Source organism: Amphibalanus amphitrite, unplaced genomic scaffold, assembly GCF_019059575.1.
Source record: "Amphibalanus amphitrite isolate SeventyFive unplaced genomic scaffold, NRLGWU_Aamphi_draft 000115F_arrow, whole genome shotgun sequence".
Lineage (NCBI taxonomy): Eukaryota > Metazoa > Arthropoda > Thecostraca > Balanomorpha > Balanidae > Amphibalanus > Amphibalanus amphitrite.
In genome coordinates this window covers 460217-486434 of record NW_024881610.1, presented here as the reverse complement: position 1 = coordinate 486434, position 26218 = coordinate 460217, and the positions used below count along the sequence as shown (strand labels likewise).

Here is a 26218-nt window from a genome sequence, read left to right as displayed (position 1 = left end):
GAATGAAGAAGAAGAAGAAGAAGAAGAGAACACAGGGAAGAGCGAGGGAGAAGGGAAAAGTGGACAATGGAATGGAGGTAGTTAATTCATTTAAACACTATTCATCTATTCCTAGTCCCACAAACATAACTGTTTCGTACGAGAATACAAAAATACCTTCGATAAAAACTACTTGTCGGTACACAGCTACTGCAGCTGTGTACCGACAAGTAGTTTATAACTGTTTCGGTCGTGCGTGTTTCCACTGATCCCAGCATTTGTAATCACTTCTCCATATGCATACTCAACTCACCCACGTGTGCTTTAGCAAACTCCTTTGTGGACGCAGCACTTTGTTGATGTTCTAATTAAGTCATAAAGGAGGACATTAACAAACACCTTCTGGCTATTGTTTAAGAACAAAGATGCCTCCTGAGAGCTAGGCGAGGGAACCGGTATCCAGCAGACACTGCTGTATAACTACGCACCTCATTTCGACTGCGCCAACACAAAGCAACAGCACTAAATGAAATAAGACCACAGGGGCAGAGCACAGCTTTGGCTTATCCCGGAGTTCGTGTGAATTTTAATCAAGTCTTGGAGAGGCTTCGAGTCCGGGCTAGATCAGAATTAAAATACTGAGAATGGGCACATTGAAGTTGACGGCAATACCCAGAGACGGTGCGCCCTAATGCAGTTTCAAACCATTAGGCAAATGGAAGCGTAAAAGCTTGTTTCGGAGTCATCGCTCACAATGGGGTAAATCGTTCCAACTTTAGCCATCTTATATTTCACCATAACTCCGTGCCACCATCTACATTATAAATATCATGTTCGTCGCCACTTTGGAAACTGACTCTCAGACACGACATTTACCACCGTGCCAGACATCGCCGCTTTTGGCAGCACTTTTCCATGACTTCTCTCATTGACTACGACCACAACACCCATCTAAAGATCACTTTCGTCGACCGCCGCGCGCTCTACCGTCCGTCACATGCCGTCACCACCCCGTTACGTCACCGTCACCGCACGGTCACGTCACGTCACGTTACCTACCTTGTGAGCGAACTCCTCCGCCTTATGGACCAGCTCCTCAGCATGTTCGATGGCGTTGTGCGCCAGCTGACTGAAGTCCAGGTCACTGTTGGACTCCTCCCGGTTGATCACCTGGTCCACCAACTCGTCCTGTGGGGCGGAAACAGCACAGAGTTAGAGGCTGCGTCAGAATAGCGCCGATCCTGTCGCAGCATGTGTTTGGTAGTCAGCTGGCTCGGTAGCGAAAACAAAGGAGGGTGGATGGTAAAAGACGCTGACGGAAAAAACGGCTGCCTGAATTATACCGGTTTGTACACTCGGGGGCAGATTGATGTTCCACAACTCTTTATCCACCGGGTTCCTATGGCTCAGCATTGGCAGCAGCCGCCTGGTACCGGTAGACTGTGCCGCTTCACTTACTTGTCAAGCGGCACAGCCTACCCACACCGTATGCCACCGGTCTGGGTCGGTGGCTGGAAGGCGATGTGGGCCGCCTGTGACGTCAGCGCAGCGGTGAGGGCCGAGCCCGGAGGCATGGCTCGGGTCGGCGCGGCGCGGCGGCTGGCGAGGGCTGGGGAGTGAGGTGGGGTGGGAGCACGGACCATCACGCGGCTGAGCGAGTGTAGTTAACTTTCGCGTCTCAAGGGGCCAATTATTCTACCTAACAATTGTGCTAAAGCAGTTGTTAAAATGTCCTATCCCCAAGACAGCGCCTATCATCATACTTGTCATGCACATTACGACACACTTAAACGTGGCATTGGGACAGCCGATAGAATTTATATCACACGTGCATCGAGTTGCGGAGCTACATTGTTTTTAACAGATAAGTATTAAGGCCTTGATTGAGCTCATTGGTGTCTATTATTTCACAAAGCAATCGTCCAGAGAGGTGGGAACTGGGGTTTTTGGATAGCGCGGCGTCCCAACTTTAAGCAACTTTTACTATTCCTCTAATGTGTGGTCGCAGCCACCAATAGCAAACCGTTCCATCTAGGAACGAAAAAGTCGCGCACCTGGGACGGTTCGAACCGGGTTTCTCCAACCGGTCACCCTACGACGCTAGCGTGTATCCACTGAGCTGCCGAAACCAGCGACCACCCGCCGCGGTCAAACGCGATCAAATGTCACAATGCTGTCATTGGCGGTCAGCGGGTGAAAGTCATTTTGTTTTGTGCAGACGAGGACCATTCTCGGTAGCTCAGTGGATGAACGCTCGAGTCGTGAATTGGCCGGTGGGAGAAGCCCGGTTCGAACCCTTCTGAGTGGCCGACTTTTTGGCTCCTAGTTGGAACGGTTTGCTATTGGGGGCTGCGACCACATACATTATTATTATTATTATATTAGGTATTAGAGCAACAGTAATAGTCGCTTTAAATTGGGCGTTGGCTGCAGCACTGCTCATAACCCCCAGTTCCCACGTCTCTGGACGATTACCGTGCGAAATAATAGACACCAATCTGCTCAATCAAGGCCTTAATACTAATATGTTATACAAAATATAGCTCCGCACCTCGATGCACGAGTGACATAAGTTCTATCGGCTGTCCCAATGCCACGCTTAAGTGTGTCGTAATGTGCATGACAAGTATGATGATAGGCGCTGTTTTGGGGATAGCACATTTTAACAACTGCTTTAGCACAATTGTTAGGTAGAATAATTGGCGCCTTGAGACACGAAAGTTAACTACACTCGCTCAGCCGCGCGATGTCCGTGCTCCCACCCAACCTCACTCCCCAGCCCTCGCCAGCCGCCGCGCCGCGCCGACCCGAGCCATGCCCCCGGGCTCGGCCCTCACCGCTGCGCTGACGTCACAGGCGGCCCACATCGCCTTCCAGCCACCGACCCAGACCGGTGGCATACGGTTCGGGTAGGCTGTGCCGCTTGACAAGTAAGTGAAGCGGCACAGTCTACCGGTACCAGGCGGCTGCTGCCAATGCTGAGCCATAGGAACCCGGTGGATAAAGAGTTGTGGAACATCAATCTGCCCTCGAGTGTACCGAGCGTCGCACTAACCGATGACGTGTCATGTCCGTATTACTATTCAGCATATGTTGACTACGTTTGCCAGAGGTACAAGCTGGGCGGTGTTTCACGGCCCGACGCTGCAGTGCGCTGCAGCGCACTGCTGTATTGGTACGGCCTTTGAGACGAATTCGGCTCGACACTTCAGCGTTGCGAGCGTCCGAGTTTGTTGATGTTTCCGAGAACAATGGGAATGGGAAAAGGGTTACTGTTCGCGCCCTTAGAGCAGAACTATTTTAAGTTGCCCTATCTTTCAACCAATATTTTCAACATGACTTGTTAAATGTTTGGATGCTTAAGAACTTTGACCGTTTTCCAACCTAGCATTTCATACGCGAAAAAAAACGTCCCGTTACTAACCACTCATGTTTCCACTTCTTGGAAACGACATTCACAAACGCCAAAGGAAAAAAAAGTCCAGCTGACGTGTCCTGTGCCTGACTACAGGCACCCAGCAACCAAACAAAAAGGTGTCCCGCCGCGACCAGGGCGACCATGGGTCACGCCCACGCACTAAATAACGGCACCTCCACCGGTAAAGAGCGCCAGTGGACGAAGACCTACTGCTCCACAATTACAATCACGTTCCTCATAGTATATCAATAGCAGCCAGCATTCCACTTTCGATACGGTAACCATGAAGAGGATAACACCGCCGACTTCCGCCACGATGGCGGCTTTCGATCAAGGTCGGGCGATGGCGTCGTCACCGGCTGGCGCGCAGTTGGGTCCGAGGTGTGCCGAACAGGGCCGGGGCGGGGGCGGGGGCACGGCGGCGCCGTTCAAGGCCCCGGCGGCGACCACCGGCCCAGCCTGTCACCGCGCCCCGCCCACAGCAGCGACCGGGGCGGGCCAGAGATGGATGCATGAGCTGAACGGAGCCGATGTGCGTATTTATGGCCACAGCGCGATGGTTGACGAGCTCTCTAGCCATCACGGAGGCATTGGGAACCCATCAATAACTGCACGACTCGGTCAGCCCAGCCATGTTTCTTACCAAAATGATAGCTGATGAAATTTATAGGCGGTCGAATAAGCCACATTTCTAACAGTGACATTAGTTCAGCCAAGTCAGCAAGTTATTGATGGATAGATCTCGATCGACTTCGTCAGTAAACTTCTCGAGCAGTAAAACAGAAATTCCTAGTCTTGCCCGCATTATCCCGCCGACTATTTTCAATCAACACACCGCATGCTGGGCTCATTGTATCTATCTCCCCGTTTGTTGACGTTGGGCACGAACTAGGTTAGTCGGGTGGGCGGGCACACGGCCCTGAACGGGATCTGGCCCCCGGGGTCTGTGACTCAATCGACAGCGGCCTGGCCCGCTCAGGGTAGAGGAAGTTTGTCTTACTCCTTAAAGCCCGAGTCTGTACTCTGTAGGCTTGGAACAGAGCAGCAGGGCAGTGAAGTCCGTCGTTATCAGGCCAGCTTTCCCTATGAACTCCTAGTGATCCATATCTGAGCACTGATCGCTGCAGAGTGAAGATACTAAGCACCTCACTATCCATCGCTCTAGTGTCTAGCCCATTTGAAGTTCCCGCCGACCACATACCATGCTATCAGCAGCAGGAGCAGCAGTTCGTTGGACCGTGTAGGTGGTCGACATTATCCGTGAACTCGGTGGGACAGCGCGGTGTCTCTCCGTGTGCGCAGAGCTCCGTTCGGACGGTCGGCCGGGCCCGGCGGAGTCGTCCCGACCTCAGACAGACAGCGGACACAGACGGCGGCCGAGACCAGGGGCGCACGCCGCGGACGACAGGCAGCGCACAGCCAGACCCTCTGCACGCCGGGCGACCTCCTCATCAGCGGCACGGCGGCGGCGGCGTCACGTGACGGGCGGCAGGTGCCCGCTCAGTCGGCAGTCGTCACGCAGCGCCGAGAGTGGGTGCGACCGCACGGCAGGGTAGCTGGCGGGGCAGTGACTCCGACAGCCGCACATCTCCCGACGTTCCCCCGTACCCGAGCAGACGGCCTTGTCGGGTCGTGTGGCGCGATGTTTCGTCAAAGCGGCCGGTCAAGGACGCGTACTGGACACCTGAGGTCGACATGCATTATTGCAGGGCGCGTCGGAACCGGCCTAGACGGTCTGTGCAGCTTCAACCCGCCGGGCAGCGCCGTTGCGCAAGCTGAGCCAGCCAATGAACACGCGTTTCGTAAGGCGTGTCGGATGATGGTATTTCAGAAAGAAATGTCATAGGCGTTACAGAAGCCGCGGCAGAATTGCAATTTAAGCATTCACATATGATGTGGGTCATCTAAATCAGTTAAAACCACATACCTGAGGTCAAGGAAAAAGGGTATCTTCCAAACATAGGATTATCGCAGAAGCGACTTACTATGGACGTCAAACCCCTTGAGACCCTACTTTTTTGCGATAATTTTTAAATGCGTCAACTCTTGTTGACAATATTCTGGCAATGTGTGTTTCAGAACCTGCCGAAACTTCTATTACTAAGATATTTTGACGCCAAACGATTATGAAAGGTACTTCTCATTCACTCGTAATGTTAAATTTCACGGAACGAATCTGCTGTTTGGGTAGAGGCTACGCGCTCGTGGGGCGGAGCCACGTAATGACGTCAGCGCTAAACTCCGCCCTACCCCTCCGGCGCTCCTAGCCCGGCGACCGGTCACTCGCGTCTCGCGCTCCATTCAGGCTTGATGGTGGGCGGTAGCTGGTAGCGGTAGCGGGCGCTGGTAGATGACATTAAGAGCAGATGGCGCTGGTGGCGGGGCTCGAGTGTGGCCGAGCGCAAGCCTCTGCCCGGGCCTGAATTGACCTTAGCATTACGAGTGAATGAGAAGTACCTTTCATAATCGTTTGGCGTCAAAATACCTTAGTAATAAAAGTTTCGGCAGGTTCTGAAACACACATTGCCAGAATATTGTCAACGAGAGTTGACGCATTTAAAAATTATCGCAAAAAAGTGGGGTCTCAAGGGGTTTGACGTCCATAGTAGAGTTGGGGCGCAGTATATACAAAGACCATTCGAGGCGTTTTGCACTTTGCGCAGCCTGGCACCAAGGTCAAATCGCGGTGATCGGGGAGCTGCGCAGGGCGGCACGCACCACTCTTTCCCCATCCGCCCCTCCGGGTACAGACTGCAGCCGCCACCTGTGGGGTCGGGCCGCTGCCCACGCACAGTGCAGTCGCTCCGGAATAGCTCCGTTCCCTGCGGCGGTGACTCGCACGCCCGCCGCTCAGCCCGGGCCGCGCTGTCGGCCGCTATGGTCGTCCCCGGCCCACGCAGCAACAAAGGAAGGCGCCGCGCCCCGTAAACAGGCCAGTTTGGATCGTCCGGTCCGGCCCGGCACGCAATACCGATAGAACCGAGCACGACAACACGGAATGAAGCGGAGAAATGGGCCGATGGCATAGACGGAAGGCAGACCAGAAGCTGTGTACAGCATCGAGGAATCGCACCAGAAACAGGAAGCATAAAACTCTAGTCTCGTGTCTTCGATACAAAAACCACAGAATAAGTGGATTATGCCCGTCCATGTAGGCGCAAATAAAGGTCAGGGGTTATTCCATACTCGATCAGTTTGTAGCAGTTCCACAGCAGATCCAGGAAGTGAACTGTTGTCAATCGCAGGAAGGCTGACGGACGAGCATTGAACTGACGACCCAGTGACACAAAAACCCGAAGACAGCTACCGGACGCACAGCCCACTGGACTGACCCGCTATTTGTATCTGCTGTGTTAGGGTGGACAAAAACTAGCGCTGATACCTATCGATAGCGATGTCAGTGAATTTTCAATGAGCGATACGAGTTGGGCTGCTGCTCTTCAAATACAGCTTGCACTCCAGCGCTGTATTATTTATCAACGGAAACCAGAGCGTCTGATTGCACAAATTCAGCCACGCAGTCTGGCATAATTAACAAAGATCCCTAATTGAATTCCGCAAGAGGAAACCATCGTTACACTTTTTGTGCCGCAACGATACGAACAGACATTGCGCAGCTCCGCACTAATGAATTGAAAACGATGTTGATTTTTGGTCCCTTTTTCATAGTTCTCAAGCATTTTTGATCCCAGCTCCACCGAAGCCTTCCTCCTTCGTCTCTACTTCTGTCTCCACCTTCGCACCCGCCTCTGCCTCCCCACCCATTGCAACGACCCCTTCGCTGCCGGACCACCCAAACCGTTCGACCGGTGCCGGCCGGCGCACAGCAGTCATCGGTTGCCGCTCGAGCGATCGATTGGGCCGCGAGGCGGCGACAACACCGCCCGCCGCCCGGACCGACTCCCGTCACGGAACGCGACTCCGCCCAAAACACGGCCTCGTGACCGAGCCAGGCGCCGACACAAACGGTGATTTGACGGTCAAGGGCGGGCGGCGGGGTGGGCAGACTATTTCGAGCTCACGGCCAACTATGGAATGTGTTTGCTTCTCATAAGGCGTGACTTAGCCCCATCGCTGTTCATGTTGAGCCCCAATAAAATGCAATAGAGACCGTACCTAGAGCTGCGGCAGCCCCAATTAAGAACGGGAAAGTAAGGTACGGGCCAGCAAACAAATCGACTGAGTTGACGACCTCACGAGAAGAGTTACCCGAAAGTCACCCTATCAATCCAACCTTCATCGTACTTCGAATTTCATTTCACTTTTATGTCTTACCACCGCCGCCCCGACTGTGAACTCTCAAACTTCACTGTCCTACCCGTAAAAAAGCCCTCTTTCGTCATCCCCGTATCGAAATAGTCGCCCAGGAATCACCGGAAATGAGAGCGGGCGCTGAGAGGGCCTGCAATGAAGCTCGACTCTCTCTCCCGGGCGACTGCTCGTCGATCGACTGTGGACTACCATCGAGCGCCGGGAGGGAGAGCGGCCGCCGCGCTCTGTTTGCCCCCCGACCAGCCGTGGCACGGAACAAAGAAGCGCCGCCGCCGCCGCATACACCGCCACCATTGCTGTTACCAATAGCACCGCCGGCGGACGGTACTGCGTGAGCCCTGACCGCGCACAGGCGCCGCCTCACAACACGGCCTCCTTATGACCAGCTGGAAAACAAACAGCCCGTTCAGGATCGCTTGGACAACAAACCGATCCATCGCTGATTGTCAGGCGGCACTACCATTACCACTGTTGTGGAATGGGCAATGTGCATCCCATCAGTGTTGAATGGGACGGCGTAGGCCTGACCTCCCAAGCAGGCAGCGCGGCGCCGGGGGCGGTCGATATAGTCGGACTCCAGAGACTTGTTCCTCTCCGCCCCTCACTCACAGCCGCCGCTACAGCCGCCGCCGCCGGCACTCGATGGAAGGACCGGCGCACTCACGCACACCGAGACGGGTCGGAGGGCCGCCCGCTGCGGCCGTCCCGTGGGCCCGTAAAGGTCACACAGAGGACCTTGGACGCCGGCGGCCGCCCACGGTCCAAGCTGGCCGCCATTCGCCGCGGCTCCTATCACATTCTCCTCCTGCGGGTCGTTAGCCAGACGAGAGCGAAATAAAAATACCAAGACCGTGATCACATTACAAAAAAAAAAATTAGCAAAGCTGAGATAAAAACAGCAGATAGAACAAAGCCACAAACAAGTTGAACAGACGCTGCAGACTGGGAAAAGTTCGCGACCGGCCGCGCCATTTCCATCCGATGCTCTCGCCATATTTCTGTCCACGAGCGTGTGTCGCCATTAGCATGGCTCCCCGGTCGTGGTCGATCCATCCGCACACACGTCGCCGGCCGGTCGGTCGATACCGGGAGATTGGAGAGCGCCGGGCGGTCCGAGGGCCACGGACCGGCCGCCCGGCACACATCGACCGAACGGTAACCGGATCTGGCAGTCACGTGCCCGTGCACGGGAGCATCCGCTGAGAGGATGACAGGGGGCGGGAGAATATAGAAGTGGATAGAGATTCAGAGGCGACGATGCTATGCGAGTGTGGCGACCGGGTATTTCACCAGATCCGTCGGACGAGCATCGCGCGCCGGAAGTCAAGTCTAAAGTGTCACAGCCCGCGGCTATATTTGACACCGTACAGTCAATGATGAGGGAAATGTAATTTTTACCAATAATGAGCATCAGCTTGCAGCAAATGATACGAAGGACTGTATCGTGGGATATTCAGTACATTCATAACGCCACTCGCATGCTGCTGGTGTGGCTGTGTAGACATCCCCTTTAGTTGTGAAATTTCTAGCACAGTTCACAAAAAGTTACGTAACCTAGTAAGTTACCAGGTTAACAAGTTTGGCCTTAGCAGCAGATGTCGTGAACAGGACGGGCGTCAGTCTCCAGAGGAGCATGCAACGATCCTGCACATTGCACAGTTCAATATGCATCCTGGATAATAGTTAATACGTAATGTCCTAAGCAGAACAATCGGAAACCGGTAAGTTACTGTAAGCTCAATATTTAAAAATGAAGCAATAAGCATTGTTTATCTATGCGTGCAGTGGTCAGTTGTTATCTGTCATTTCCTTTCGGGTTTGCAAGGATGACCGGAAGGGACAATCTACCCCGCCGCGCGCTGATACCGGCCAGTACACAGGATACGGGTCTGGTCAGGACACAGGACACTGGTGCGGTGACTGAGCCCCGCTCCGTGTCAGGATGCGGGCGGCGCCCCCACTGACCGAGGCTCGCTGCGCGATGGCCGGGTGCCGCTGCCGCAGCCGGCGCTGCACGCTGTCCGCCGAGCGGTGTCGCGCCGGGGAGCGGGCCGGGGAGCGGGCTGCTGCCCCCGGCGCCGGCGGCCGCGCCGTCACAGGGGCCCGCTGCAGGACAGGACAGGGCGCAGGAGAGGCCGCGGCGCGAGGTCGGCCGTCAGACAACCGGCTGCAGGAGGGCACCGGAACGCGGAAACACCGGACACGGCGCGCACCGCGGCGCAGGAAAGGGGCACAAGGTCGGATTCACAGGTGGGGCGGGGGTACAGGGACCCGCAGTTGCTTCTGTACACACTAGTATTTCAGCGTATCCTTTGCCTGTGACACCGTTGGAGGCGAATTGGGAAATGATTGTGTGCTTATTAAAACCACCATCTGAAAGGCTTTAAACTGATGTGCTGCTCTCCTAATTCAGTGAACTTTTTATGGCTATATCAGCAAAACATTGTTTTCAGCGCTTTTTCCTGCCCCATTCCTTCTAAAACCTGGAACCGCTTATTCCATTTACTCCTGCCATCTGACGATGGTCGTGCTGACTACTAGTTCCGGCGCTAGTTACTGCTCCAGTTTTGCACCCGGCACAAACTCAGGCGGCACCGGGCCGTGGCTCGACCAGAGGAGGGTCGGACCGAGCCGACTGCCTGGGGCGCGGTTAGATCGGACGCCGTGCTGGGGAAGGGGACGGGAGTGAGGGGGAGGGGAGGAGGTGATCACGTGGTCCGTCCAAGCTCGCAGACGGCCTGTCCTGCGCCCAGCCATGTTCCGTGATCCAAAATGGCACGAGAGCTGTGGAATGCGTGGAGGAGACGCTTCGAAAGCGAACTTCAGCGTCACTAATTTGCCATATTCTGTGGAGATAAATGAATATTATCTTATTGCAGAAAAAATTGTATGCCTAAGCTGTATAGTGTATAAGCTGTATCTTTTTATACAGTTGTAAATAGGATTATTTTTAGGGACTTATGGTCTCGTATACACAGTGAATTGTGTTACATTAAGCCGTTTCGCTGTTATGGTTACTAACTGAAGAGTTATCCTTTTTTCTCACAGGGAATGACAATACAATAACAATACGAATAAAACCAGACGTTTCGCACAAAAAAAAATGCCTCTGTCAGTGGCAAGAAATAAGTAATTAGGCATACATGTTTTCTTTCGATAAAATCGATGAAGTAGTTATCTTTATTTTCTAAGATATATTTTCAGCAGTTTTTTAAGCACATCATGGAAGCTTATAAACATTTGTGTATTTTATCGGCAACCCGGCTGGCCAGACCGAGACGGTGCCGCATATAGTTCTCATCGATGTTAAACCTATACACTTATTTTTTTCCACTGACGAAGGCACGTTGTTGTCCGAAACGTTTGGTTTTATTCGCATTGTTTTTATATTGTCATTGTCCGTGAGAAAAACATACTCACATTGACTGGTCTCAGTTCATGTAGAAATTGTTGCATATTCATCAACACAGATAAAATGAATATTAGCCCTCACTACACATATAAGTAGAGGTAGACCGCGCCCCCTGTTTTTTAACCAATAAATCGCGATTCGCGGCAAAGCGAAGGATTGCGACGATTCTTTGGTGCCCTGGAGTTAATCAAATTTACAACTTCCCGGAAAATTAAATAGCCCTGATCATTTTTGCATCTTGACTGATAATTTTAAATCCCTGAACCAAATTACCTTTAACCTGTGATTATTTTTCCCAAGATCATGTCAGGCCAGAATAGCAATTGAAAGTCAGCGCACATCTTCTGTGTGTTTCCATAGTCGTTTCGTAATTAGCAACGTGACAACATGTGAAATATACTATCTAATGTTTGTCTCATTGATTGTTGTGGGTGCCAAGGTCACGTGAAACTCAGGGTTAAGGTCATTTACTTGAAATGATATCGGTTAACTTCCTTAAATTCACACCTTTTTAATGTGGTTTTTAGGAAGTGTTGGTTTGAAATTTAGCACTCATTTTAGCATTTGAAAACTGGCATACTTAGGTATCAGTTATAGTGCCTATGCAATATGTTGCAAGGCTGTAAGTGCTGGTTAACATTCTATGGATAGGTGGCAGAACGCCTAATGGGTGATCTGGCGTAAGCCGTCCTACCCCAAATGCTTTGATACCTACATCATCTTTGATCAAAGCAAGTGCAAATTCGGAGTCAGAAGCAAGCCAAGTCCCAGCAAACTTCACTTGTAGAAATTCTAGCAGGACCCATTTTTACGTGCTTTTGGGTTATTAACCTGATCTAGGTCAACCAGTGACCTAGGATCTCAGCATTGACCAGGATATAAAAATAATTGGCTTTCTCTCGTCAGCGATGACCAGGACCCTCAAATCATCGGATTTCTCTCGTCACGAGCAGCTCGCTCTTTTTTTATTTTTCAGCGAAGCTCTGGCTATTTTTATCAAGGGCCGAATGGCTGAGGGTTTCTACGCCCCTCCGCTACATGTAAGACGCTGGAAAGAAATGCCTAAGTGGGTGAGGGTTAAATATCGATTGTTTTTTAAGTGCCGAAGCCCGAAGTACTTTAATTTACTTCGATAGCAGTTTTTAAGACCAACGAGCTCGAATACTATAACTTCTTGAACAATCTAAGCACCACATAAGATGAATCGTAAGAGAAGCGGCTCAAGATTAAGGAGCTATGAGACACTTAATAAAAACGGCATAGATTAGAAACTGCACCTAACTTGCACTGGTTTTTAAACCTTTTCGTTGCAGACTGGTAGATTAAATTTTAGGATTGATTTCAGCTGATGCTCAAATGGAGCTATTCATTCGTTCATTCATGCGACCATCCAATTCCATTCATAAAAGAAGCCAGTGACAAAATTGTTCATTTTAGATAAGTGTGAAATACAAACTCAATAAAAGTTAAATGATATGGCAAATTTGACAGCTTTTATAATGAACAGACAAAAAACTTTAACAAATCAAAGTTGAGAGCCCCAAATAGGGGAGAGTGAGGGCATTTTTTAGGCCATCACAGTATTTGTCAACAATTGTTGTTTGGGGGGCTGGGGAGGGTGGTTACTGGCTCATAATCTGTCCCCCCCCCCCAAAAAAAAAGAAAAGAAAAAGAAAACGAAACCGATCATCCGCGAAAAGAACTATTGAGCTCGAACCAAAGTGACGAATCGATTTATAGGTATGCAGGATGGCTAACGATGCCACTTTTTGACTTCTTGTGTCAAATAAATTCCATCATCTGGATAGCACGTCAACATTCTATGACATTTTGTAACAAACGTATACTATTTGGCGCGACTAGCCTCATAAATGTTCTGAAACTAAAACCGTTTCTTCGCAATTAACTTGAACCACGTCATCCCAGCTTATGCACGACAAACATAAAATAATGCTTCAGGATCACTGGCCTGAATTCCAATGCTTAAAGTTTACTCAAAACCGGTGTGGCTGAGGCACTCTTCGCTACATCTCGTGACGGCCACCATTGTATTGCATTTTTCGGTAAGCTATAAGTTAATAAGGAAAGGATTGGTGAGTGGGTTGAAAACAGCCCTCACCCTCCACCCCCCTCCCCCCTCCTTCTTCTGGAAACATAAGTAAGCGAAATATCTGGCGATGGTTTATCCGCCTCCTCTGCCGCCGCGCTGCGAGGCTTCGATTCGTTCGGTATGTGGCTTCCTGGGCGGTCCTCCCCGGAGGCAAGGTGAAAGGTCATGGCCTGTATCAGAAATGTATACGCTGCTGAATATGTTTTATAGTTCTTCCAAGGCCTTGGACACCGTTTTATTATATCGGATTACGGATAAGCATTGCACTTACTTGTCAATCAATACATCTAAAGAAAACTTGATCATAATCTTAAACTGCGGCAATTGTAGTTCTGCTTACGGTTGCCTCTTTATGATACGGGCCACCACCACCTCCACTGCGCTGGAGCTCTGGCGTTCTACCCCTCCCCGCTACGGACCGGCCCTCGGGCTAGGTGTGTTAGTACTGAGCGCAAACCTGTAGTAGTCACGTGACTTTCATTCACGTAGCGGGAACAGAAGCTATAGGCGATACCAAGGACGGGCTCTGGGGAGGCAGCCGGCGCGGAAAAATAGCACGATTGTAGTTTTGGAAGAATATCTGTTGTGGTAAGAGGAATTATACAAAACATACGTCCTAGGAGCAAACATGTGTTATTCCTCCATACTTTGCACTACATTTCCTTTCTCCAATGGCCAGCACTTAGCAAATAATAGCGCAATTCTAAATTGGTAATATATGTGTACAGTAGCAACTGCAGGTCCCTGTACATCACTCTGCAATTTAGATAAGACAGCAAGGTACGCAGATTTACTGAGCACGCACCTCGGCACCAGGAACGATTGGGTGCACGATGAAATTGAGTTTATATTCTGTGATTGATACGATACAGCCTAGAGCAGCGATTCCAAAAAAGAGCATATTCCCATAATGTGCAATAGGTTACATACCTCCATGGGATCGTAAGAGTCGTCCTGGGGTGTGCTGGGGAGGGCATGGCCGCCACCACTGCCCTCGTCTTGCTCCAGAAGACGAGACACCTCGGGCAGCTCGAATCTGACGAAAAATAACAATCTTGCTTAAACATTTGGCAAAATATATGTTGCACTGCGACATCCAGCTTCATGACAGTTTCAACATTTTCGTCACGATGTGCATTACGATTAAGATTAGCCGTGGTCTAAGATAAGCTAAGTATTTCACAACACACGAGGCAGAATGGCCCCAAACACGTGAGCATGGCGAAACTGCTTAAATCCTCCCATACACTCAATGATTGAGCAACGGCATGGCTTGAGCTTCGTCCTTCAAACGAGAGGCGACTCGTTATCCGCAGCCAATTCGTTGCACAAGTGTTGGATTACCCCGATCAGAATTAAAGGTGCTGCTGAGTACGGCCAATCCGCTTCGTGCTGTTACTTAAAACTCGTTTTGAGATAGTATTACAAAAATATTGACGCAGTCAAACAAGAACCATACAAGCAATTTTTTGTGAAAGCCGTTTCGCAACTGAGCACACTGTGATTGATTTAGATCGCCAAAAAAATCGTTGTCTTGCTCGAAGACCGGAAAGTGGCCATTTGCAAAATAAAATCGAAAATTGTGTCAACGCAGTGTATCGTGCCAGCCGCTTCCAATGCGAAGATAAAATTACATGCCAAAAGCATGGACGAGAGATGTGGATGGACGCATCTCTCTTATGTGAGAGGCCAAAACAGTCAAAAGCAAGGTTCCAAGTGGTCATAAACACTATTGATGGGCGAAAATATCATTCATTCAAATGCAAAAGTTGGGAGTAAGATCGAACAGGAAAAATGCCTGTAATGATGGATAATGGACCCCCCCCCCCCCCCCAGGGGCCGCGCAGTGGTCAGTCGTTTCTAAAGCATCTTAAAAGAAAAAGGGAATCAATAATGTTCATTCATTCATTTAACTGTATATTTTCCCTTATGGATGAAACACTGCAGCAGACAGCACCCACTCTGCGCTTAAGATGCACTTTTCGATAGGACAATCGAATGGAGATAAAAAGTAATCGAAGCCGCGATATTCGCCCAATGTTTTCCGGTTGCTCTTCTCCATCCAAACAGCGCCTGTTTCCGAATTCATTGCCATTACTACGCCTGAATGCTCGGACTGCATTAACCGCGAGCATGCCTGGCTGGCGATGGCCAGGACCCGCTAAATTACTCCATGACTGGCGAATAAGTTCCCAGGAGACCCACTTGCACTGGCCCGAACGGCTGCACGCGGGGCAATACGTGAAGCGGTGCCGGCGCGACTGCACTGTGCCGAGGTTCGCACTGCCGCCGGCCTCCCCCGCCCACCGACAATACTGGGTCAGCACGCAAACGGGACGGCCGACGCAGTGGTAACGGGATAAACAGCGCTGCACGGCTCCCATGGCCAGCGCGGTCACCAGCGCGCTGTATGTGCAGCACTCATGAAAGGTAAATAAATGAAGCAGTCGTTTAAACTACACTGTACAAGCAAAGAAAGCATCGTTTGCACCGACACTATATGTACATGCAAGATATCGCGTCCGGCCAGAACAGGGGAAAACAAATGTCAAATGTCAAACTCGGACCAAATGGAACGGAAAGTAAGACAGGTCAACAAAAAAAAGATAGACATTCTCAGATAACCTAGGCCTCCTGAATATCTGGCTATGTGCGCAATGAAGCACATTCAATAAAATATGTGTCAAAGGCGAAGCTGCAAAGAAGAAGGGGAAATGCGAGTCTTCTTTACTGTATTCCTGGGCATCGAACGAAACAAAACAATACAGAGCGTTCAAGTCGATATCCCCCCCCCCCCCCAGCCCTACGCATCAGTTCGGTCTTCAGTCACAGCAGTCCAATCATAGTCCAGATACATTGAGTCATATAGCAAGTAATCTTACCCGAGATAGCCAAGTAATCAGGTTTTCCCAGCCGCCAGCGAGAGCACCTACCTACCTTACTTCCATTTCCACTTCACGAACCCGAGAAAGCACATCGGGCGCTGGCGGACTTTGCCAGAACACCTTTTTGCCAAAGACAGACGAGTGAGCCTTGTGCTTTGAACCGACCTTTGGTTCAAGGTCGAGTGACCGACCTTTGGTTCAAGGCACAATGTTCACTTCACGTCACTTCCATTGAAAATCCCAGTGTCATTGAGCTGTCGAAGACCACCGCTCTGTTTCAATGCTCACGAGAATAGCGCCGTCCATATTCGAACAAATAGGTACATTTGGTGATCATTTAACACCTTTTGTCACATGGCGTGAGTCGACGGTTCAAACCACGGCGAATATCACGAGGGCAGATGAATCCCCCGGCGAAACTTGACCACTAATCAGATATTACAGGAGGGCAGTATACTAAGGTCACGCTGGCCTCTGTTACTCCGGCACCACGCCCCAATCGCCCGTACTACGCCTCCCCACGCATCTGGACACGAAACCGGTTCCAGCATTCTGACAGCAGCGAATCTCAAGATCCCGACCGACCTTTGGATTCAATCCCACCACCGCCCACAATCTTCTCCACCGGCACACCACGAAGACCAGTATTAGCCTACGTCACTACCTTCTGTTTTAGTTCGGCGGCTCGCGGCGAGGGCGAACTTTACACCCCGGACAATCTCCGAGCCCCGGCGCATGCTGTTACACAACGAGTATACAACCGCTGTGGTCGGGACTGTTCCGAGAACTTTGGACTCGGTGCTAAAACGGTCCACCTCCGTGTTCGTGATCGCGGTCTGCGCGGACGGGAGCGTGACAGCTGATTGAAAACGTTACCTACCAGTGCTGGGCCAAACTACAGGGCATGCCAGAAACAATGGCTGAATGTCAAGCGGTTCAACAAATCAGCTATTTGATATATTTGGCAAAGCAGAGTTTTGAGCGACTTACAGCAGGTTATTGACAGCAGACTTCCAAGAAACCTTGTAAATTTAGCTCTGGACATTTGAAATTATACGGTCCACGGATTTCTCAGCTAATACAGCCCTCGGTATCAACCGACAACGAGTATGTGAAACCCAATCTCCCACCACAATCTTATCTAACGCATCTTTGAACGCGGTCACCGCTCGCATTGAAACCCAACGAAGCCGCTCATGACTCCCCAGCTCCTAAGCCGCTGACTGTCGGCCGTCAGTCGCTGACGCGGCGAGTCCGCGCCCGTTCCGGTGCGCCACCCTCGCCGCCATCGCGCCGCGCTCGTCACCGCCGCGCCGCACGGCCGTTGCACCCGGCGGTGAGGTCACGGGGCGCCGCGCAGACATGAGCGAGTCGACACGGGCCATCAACCGGCCGGCCGCGCCGCGCGCTCACACATTACACATTAATGCCCGCGCCCGCCTCGGAGCGAGACGGCCCAACGGCAGGCGAACTTTTGGTCTGCGCTGCAGGCAATGTGAACTCAGCACCAATGGTTAATGTGTTCGCGAATTCAACCGGACAAATCGATTATTCACGCATCGTAATGGAAACTACGAAAATGTTCGGAAACTGTGAGCATCGGATAAGCCGATGATATTTTCAGCAAAGCCCCATCGTAGGTAGCTCATAAATTGTCTACTCGAAGCCTCAGCTCAAGCCTCAGTCCCCGACACCGACAATGTCTGGTCTCCGCCCAGCTTCAATATGAGCACAATCCATAGCCAGCACCAATCAACCAAGGTAGTTGGTTACTTAGCAACACTTTCCATTTGCCAACCCTGCCCCAGGCTAAAATACCGGGTACTAGTCCTAGCCGGACAGACTACAAGTCACATCCCCCCCCCCTTTCCTCCTCAGCCCTCGCCGATTTCACGGCTCGATCTGAATAATGAAATGCAGGCACTCTGGGTGACTGGCTGCGCTAACGGTATATTTCCTTACACGGCAATCTACTGGAACATTCGCCGTGTGACGGAAACTTGGCGTTTGACCGACAAATGAAGAGGTGGGATCAAGTGCGGTAAAGAAACAATCAAGGCACTTACTGATAAAGAAGGATAACCTAAAGAAACCTAAAGAAACAAGCCACTTGCTGATCACCACAATACCTATTTGAAAACATCACTGTGCTTTCTAGAAACACCTTTGCCAACCCCGAATAACCGTGGAAACTGACAATCGCAACAAACTGTGGTTGCGACGATTATCGCTATCTCCACTTATTCACATTGAAAACATGCCAAAATAATGACTGAAAACAATCTTAGCATTTAACAGCAAGGGCTAACACATGCAACAGAAGCCCATCCAGCCAGCCTGCTGTAACCCTGCTAGTCACGCGGCGGCACCTCACCTGTCCAGCTCGGAGAACTGGGAGAACTCGGAGACTCGCCGCCGGTGACAGCGCGGCACCGTCTCGGGGCCCACCGGCGCGTACTCAATCACATCCTCAGGACTGGCCATGGTGACTCGATGCCGCTGCGGGGAGACACACTGTCAGGATGGGCACAGCTTGTGTGACTGCTGTGCTGGGGAGGTGCCGCCCCACAGGCTACAAGGCACTGTGGTAGAGCTATCACTAGACTCAGGTTTGAAAAATACTAATGTACACATACAAATGACAAGTAAGTAGTAACTCAAGATATACTGGAAGATATTGGAAGAGCCAGAACTTTCATTCTAGACTAACATTCAACTAGTAAGCCTGTAAGGTATTGCATCTGAAAAGCCAAAAAGCCCAACTACAGACAGAACCCAACAATCAACACCTGTGCTTTCCATATGGCATCTTCAGACAATACTATGCACCATACTAGGAGTATGGGTAGATATTACATTGAATGTGATTATATATATGACAAGGAAGTGTAGGTCAAAAGACCAGTGTTTTCTACTGACAATAAAGAACTGTGATGCACCCTATATGATCAGCTTGTACATTATGTGTGCAACAACAAGCAGCAAAAATAGGTTAATGAAATGAGCTCATTAAAAAATGTTTTTAACAAGGCAGGTGCATCTCAGACTTTGATTCCTAATACCTGTTTGCTGCTACGATAAATAAAATATGAAACAAAAATTATTGTTTCCTATATAAGACCAAGCTAAAACACTTCTGTTCTGTCAACTTTGCATAGCTCCCAATTGACTTGAGCCTGAAGCAGGCACTTAGACTTGATAAGTCTATTAATCCATCAATGTTGCATGGCGTATGCAGACATTAACAATGGGATATCAGGTCAACGTCCCGCCCAAAAGGTGTTTTGACATCAATTTTTCCAATGTTTGAGCATTAAGTGTTACAGTTAACTGGCAGAAAATGTTAATTGTCAGTCAAGCGCAATGTAGCATATTGTGATACTAATTCCTTTAATTTTACAATTCAAATTAAAATGCTCGAGGAAGTTTGTATCTCCAAGAGTGTTCGTAAGTGAGGGTGAGGGCTTATAATGTTAATTTCTTGAAAATATTGGCAAGCTTCAGGAATTCATCTGAAAGCACAATTGAGCAAGTTAAGCTCAAAGTTACACCAACGCCTAACACAAGAATACTAGAACAATGATACTTTTACAAAATACAAATACACAGATTCTAACTTAAATGTAACCAGGTGAAATACCATTAAACCTCTCAGATAGCAACAAACTATTGACCCTTATGAGTATTAACGAATAACAGAGCAAAAGCAAATTGCTTTCAGGAAATAGCAGCAATACCAATACAACCTTGGTCCTTGGCCTGAGCTGTTGCCACTGTTCTTTGGCTACTCACATGCCAGTGACCTTCTTAGCAACAGGAAAACACCAACACCTATATACAGCCTTGCCCCAACCTATCAAAACACACAGAACAAAATTGGAACAAAGGAACAATCCAGAATTGGAATACCAAAGGGGGGACCCAAGGGGGACCTACGCCGCAACCGACCTCGGCGCCCGAACGACAACAAATGACGCAAGAAAGTTGTCAATGCTCCCAAGGTTTGGTAAAAGCACAGCTGATTGGCATTGCACTAAAACGCAGACAAATATATGGGACGCAATGCACGGCTGGAAAAATTGTATTTCTATACAAATAGGATTTAAGATTGAATAAAATGAGCTTGTATCAGCAAAACAATAAGTCCAAAAAGTATTATGATATATTTCGACTTACGTCGTCTTCAGAATGTCTGAAGACGACGCAAGTCGAAATATAGGTATCATAATACTTTCTGAACTTATTTTAACCCGCGCCCCACTGGGGGGGCTATTTATAGCCCCCCCTCCCGTTTTTCTGCAATAACTTCCAAACCGTTTGACGTATCGACGCCAAACTTTCAGTACCTTCGGCTGCATCAATTTGACACCTTGTGTCAAAATTTGAACTTCGTACCTACCATAGGTCGGCCGGAAATGACGTCAGAGTGACGTCATGTTCGGCCGATTTCGACGCAAAACATTGAACCACGGCAATCGCTCCCAAGAGCTCAGTTTTTAAGCTAGATCCAATTTCTTTGCATGAGAGGACTTAGAATAGACTGCGCTATCAAACTGCTATCTCGGATTTTCGAAATTTTGAACATTTCGAAAATTTTATATAATAATATTCAAAATTTATATTTTTTAATTTTTTTCAAAAACGTTTTGACTTTTCGAAAAAACCGGGATATATGTGATAGACCGCATTATTATGACTAACTCTAGCAAGTTTTAGCCAAATATCTTCAAAAATGACCAAGTTATACGCATTATTGCAAAAAATTAACAATTATTAATTTTTCAAATCAATTTTTCAGCACGAATTCGACGTCGTACGCCAATATAAATAGCACCATCGTGTTCCTGAGCTCAAACTGCATCCAATAGACATCTTTTTTGTTGAAAAATTTCAACTTCAAAATTTGACCTTTTTTGACCTGAAAGTGACCTGACCTAAGCTAAATTTGACTCAAAATGACCTCGAATGACACAGACGACATCAAATTCGAAATGTTTGGCCTAAATGGACCATAAAACATGTGTCACGTGACCGACGGATGACATAATATTTTCGTGACCTGTGATGACCTGACCTTGACCTGAAAATCAAAGTACAAGTTTGGTACCCTCAGAGTATTTAGAGCATCTGTTCACGAGTGTGTGAACCAAAAATGAGCCTGATCTGACTTGTAAGACGGCGGCCAGAGCCCAAAACGTGAAGAAGCCAAAATGCTAATAATTTTTACTTTGACCTGACCTGTGACGTCATCGGTGACCTCGAGGTCAATGAAATTAGGTTTCGCTCGACAGTTTTTCCGGGGCTATCAGACACCGTTTGAATTTTGACGATCGGCCCAGTAGTTTCGGAGTTAGGAGGGGGGCTATGAATAGCCCCCCCCCCCCCAGTAGGGCGTGTTATACGCAGACCCCAGTGGGGCGCGGGTTAATATCATTTCATTGTATCATGAGCATAATGTCATTTTCTACCATCATAATATTCATAATTATGCTCAAACTAGCCATAGCTCACCTCCAACGAAAAGATCCTTATTTGATAAAAAGCCTCCTGTGGAAGCTATTGCGCTTGTGTTAGCTTGCGATGTATAGTCGACTACAGAATGATGTTCCACTCCTCAGAAGCTATCAGTTAACCGGAGCGCTAAGTTGTGCCGTTTATCACGCAATTAAGTGTGTCGATTGTGAGCATTGGGACAAAGCTATAATTTGAAAACTCAGCCCGTGTGATGCGGCACAGCCTACCACTCCAGGCAAATAATGGCCTATGAAAAGTGGAACATCATTCTGTAGTCGACTTTCCATCATTATGCTTCGCAGTTCGCGGCTGACACGAGGCCATGTATCGGGCTGACAAGTGACAACCAATTCTTGCGTTTGATCATTTTCCTAGGTATTGTTGTTTGTTTTGTTGGGTTAGGCCCTTTCGGTCGACAAGACCATTGCAGAGCCGGAAGGATGATAGGAATTAGGGGGAGACATTGGTCTGGGCAGGCACCCTAGTGAGTCGCCGGGGCTGAGCCCGTCCAGAGGACAGGCCACCCAGCCCCAGGGCACTCACTGCACCCGGCTACGGGGTGCGCTCCCTCAGGAGCAGCGGTGCCGCTCCAAGGGAGCAGCCCGCATGAGATAAAGTTGCCTGTCCAGCCCGGAGAGGGGTTGCGGCGTGGAGGAGAAGGATCTCAGTATCCTGAGGATAGAAGCATGGAAAGGTGTTTCCTAGGTATGAAAGGATGGGATGATACGATATGAGGGCGAGGTCTCAGGCTAATTCAGCTATCCCTAAATGGCTGCAGTGGTTTACAGCGTGCCGGCGTGACTGGCTGAGACATGCCACCGAATCATCTATGCACAGTGCACAACTACCCAGTCGCTGAAACGGTCACCCATCTCGAAAGAACATGCTCCTATAGGCTATAGCTATCCTTGGCTTTCCCTGGTTGTCCGTGCGACATCATCATGCATTTGTGTGAGTGTGACCATCAGCGCTGGCCGCTGACAAGAGCTGCTCCTGAGCGATCGACTTACGGACATACCTACCTATACCTACCTATTGGAAATGATGCCTACAACTCTTCAAACGATGTGTGTCTCTTGACTTGTTCGTTGGTTGTTCCGATGTCCAATTGAGCCGAGCCGGGACTCAGGAAAACTACCGCTGTTCGCTTAGCCCAGCAGACGTAAAAAGACGGAAGCAGGGCGCGGCGATATTTCATGCATTTTCGTCAACGTATTAAAACCGGCACAGGTCGTGGGCAAACAATGTTTATATATTTTAGGATGATCCGATGTGATGGAGCAAAAACATACTTTATTTCTTCTTCGTGGTTATTGTAAAGTGTCCGCTGTCCCGGGGACAATCTTATCTGCGCCTCCTATCAAGCAGATATAACATTGGCACCTAGCTATGCTGTCACAAAATATGTTTCTTGACTATGAGTTACCTTTTATTGGCGCAATGGGTAGGTACCTACCTATATTTGCTTGAACAATCCATCGTCACTACCCAATTGGCGCATGGGATGCGTAAGCTATCGGTAAGACTCCACGGACCAGACGCCACCTTCCTACTAATATGGATTAAAGCCCTAGGGTGGCGTGGCGACCACGTCACTCGGAGGAGCCGTGAGCGAGTCGCAGACCATGCTGGTCAGTCTGGTGCCGCTGTGGCTCATCCTGAGCAGCTGGCCGGTGCCCCGGTTGGAGGGCAGCACGAGCCGCGAGCCACTGCTGCCGGTGATGTAGTCGGTGATATCAAACGCCAGGTCTGTGTCGTCGGGGTTGCGGGCCCGCCGTTCACCGTTAATATCCCTATATGTGACGCCGATAAACTCGATAGACATGGGGCGCGCCGTGTCCGCCCACAGGAAGTCGAGCTGGGCCTGCGTGTGGAGACTGGCCAGGTCGGCGCCCGACATCAGGTCCTGGCAGTGCGTGCGCGCGTCGTCGTAGCTCAGAACCGTGGTGGAGGTGGCGTGCCAGTAGTAGCGGCCGTCCACAGCGGTGCTGGACGGAGGGGTGGTCGCCGCAGACGTACTGGACGGAGGGGTGGTCGCCGCAGCGGCCGCCGGACGGTAGAGCGTCAGCTGCGGCGCGTCACTGGGCGGCTGCCCGCCGTCCGCGGTCGACTCCGCCAGCCTGCAGAGACGGTCGGTGCTCTCCCAGCTCAGCTGGCCGCAGGAGAGGTGGGCCGCACAGCGGGCCGAGCAGCTGACCAGAGAGGGCGCCGGCACCTGGTGGATCCAGCTGACCGGCTGCAGGTCCTGCTAACGGTCGAACCGCTCGGCTCCGAGCGCGGCGGACGTCAGCAGCAGAAGAGAGGCCGCCGCGGAACGCATGACGTTCGTCGGCGGTACCAAGTGCTCGCACCGACACTCTGCGCCGACACTCTTCACCGGACTCACGGAAACTACCGACAAATGAATGACGCACGACTTCGAGACGTGCGGTATCTCAACTTATGCCAAACCTCGGCACCTCAGCTTCACGCTCACGGCAGGATGAATGATACTGGCAACTTCCTCTGTGCTCTGACCTTATACATCCACTTACAATTGCACCAGCACTCATGCAGCTCGATCAACTTTTGTCGGCACTGCCCGAGCAATGCTCGTCAATATTTCGTTTCGATCGTCGGTCGAAAGCTGACTATCTCTCGTTGTAATCAAAAGCCTTCTGTTCGACTAGAGGACGCTCCATATTTCTGCCGTCTGACGCCGATCGGTCCTTGGGGACTTCTGAGGCGGTGCTTGTTTTGACTGATATAACCTTTCTTCGAACGGTCACCATGCGACGAACCCCTCTTTGAAATCGTACTTCGTTAATGGTATGAAGCATAATTGCTGCAATTTCTTATAACACTTCGATCGGTCTGATTGAGGCAATACACCATTCTGACTAGATTGGTGCAATTTGTGCATGCCACTGCACCCGAATGGCTGCGACTGATATATGCGTTATTTGAGGACAGTATACCGGAAATGACATGGCTATGGAATGCAGCTCAATCACAGCCTTTCCAGGATATATCGCACGTATAGGCCGGTTTAGACAAATTAGTGTCGCAGAGTTTTTTTTTGTTTTTTTTTGTGCCTCCCTCCCTCCCTCCCTCCATATAGTTCAAAACAATAATGTGCATTGAAACCATTTGGATGTCGACATGGAACAAAGCCCTAGGTACCGTGTCCGTGACTATGCAGCTAATCGAAATTCATTACGGGGAGTGGAATGATGGCTGGCTACCCGATGTGGGCTCAGCAATGAGTGATGCGACTTGGTCACTCAGCCGATCCCGTGTTGACATTTTGTGACTGACAAAGATAACATGAGCAGCTTAAAATAGGAGGATCATAGGCTAAAAATATACGCATAGAGCTGAATATCTTATGGAATGATTAGCGGAAATATCCCATTCCGGTGTCGGCTTCAGCTGTGACCTGCTGCTAGCTGGTACAAGAAGGGAGAGAGCAGGAATACGCTCGTGTGCCTACATGATAGGTACATCATCTATGCACCCAGTCCCACGGTAGAATTTGCAATCGAACGGCTAATTAGTGTACGGGTAATGGCCCCTTTGCACAATGCACTCTACCCCCGGGGCTTGACCTACGGTGCCTATGTGTATGACAAGAGACAGACACTCAACCATCGACTGCAACAGGCTCCACACTTTCCAATTGCTCCGTCTCCACTGCTGGGGCCACCCGCCGTGTATATAGATGCTCTACTCTTGCGGTTTCGATCCTCCGTTCCGTCGTTTCCGTCCTCAGGGTACTGAACTCCTCCTCTACGCTGCAGCCCCCACATCGGGTTGGAGACAGTAGCGGCGGAACACCTGCAATTAAGGGGGGCACTGCCGACTTTTGGTCCCATTCTTTCCATGCAACGTCCATAGGGCTAATGTTAAAATGCCGAAATCAAACGGGGGCACGGTGTCCTGGTGCCCTCCCTGTTCCGCCGCCTATGGTTGGAGAGGCACCTTAATCTTATGCGGGCTGCTCCCTTGGAGCGGCACCGCTGCTCCCGAGGGAGGCGGGAGCGCACCCCGTAGCCGGGTGCAGAGAGTGCTTGGGGGGCTGGTCGACCTGTCCAATTGGACGGGCTCAGCCCCGGCGACTCTCTAGGGTGTCTGCCCAGACCAGTGTCTCCCCCTAATTCCTATCATCCTTCCGGCTCTGAAATGGTCTTGTCAGACCGAAAGCCGCCAGCCGGCCTCACCCAACAAAACACCAAACAAAGCGTTTTTGATTCAGCTTCATGCGCTTTTGTCATTTTGTGTTATCCGGTGCAGCATGATTCAGGGGTTGGCTGCTGCTGCCACCTATCGGGATTCACGTCTTGCGATTTTCAGAACTTTATTTCGTTTTGCCATTCATCAAATGTATAGCTTATTTTTAAATTTAAAAAATAGAAGTTTTCCTAAAATTTACGGTTTTATGCTTAATTCTAATTTTTTTGTTAGTCATTCGAAAAGTTGAGTACTGTTTACAAAAACAGCGCAGTTCAGCCATTTAAGAACTTTCGTTTGTGTTCATTTCCGCAGTTCGTAGTGAAAGAAAACAGAATGCACATATAATATTTGGGCTTTATCAAAAAGTAGTATATCAAAATATAGAAATATGATAGAATAACATTTTCCCCCCTTGA

At 49.9% G+C, this 26218-nt stretch overlaps 1 protein-coding gene across 1 annotated transcript in view; it reads right to left on the bottom strand.

Moving 5' to 3' along the window:
• LOC122381186 (adiponectin receptor protein-like) overlaps positions 1–20042 on the bottom strand; it is a 32439-nt gene extending 12397 nt beyond the window's left edge. Inside the window, exons 1-5 of the mRNA XM_043365071.1 lie at positions 20013–20042; positions 18451–18575; positions 14122–14227; positions 9635–9775; positions 1039–1167 (exon numbers count right to left, since the gene is read on the bottom strand). Of these exons, the coding sequence (XP_043221006.1) occupies positions 1039–1167; positions 9635–9775; positions 14122–14227; positions 18451–18560 (486 nt within the window). The 5' untranslated portion in view covers positions 18561–18575; positions 20013–20042. The remainder of the gene's footprint in view (positions 1–1038; positions 1168–9634; positions 9776–14121; positions 14228–18450; positions 18576–20012) is intronic.
• Positions 20043–26218: the final 6176 nt, after the last annotated feature.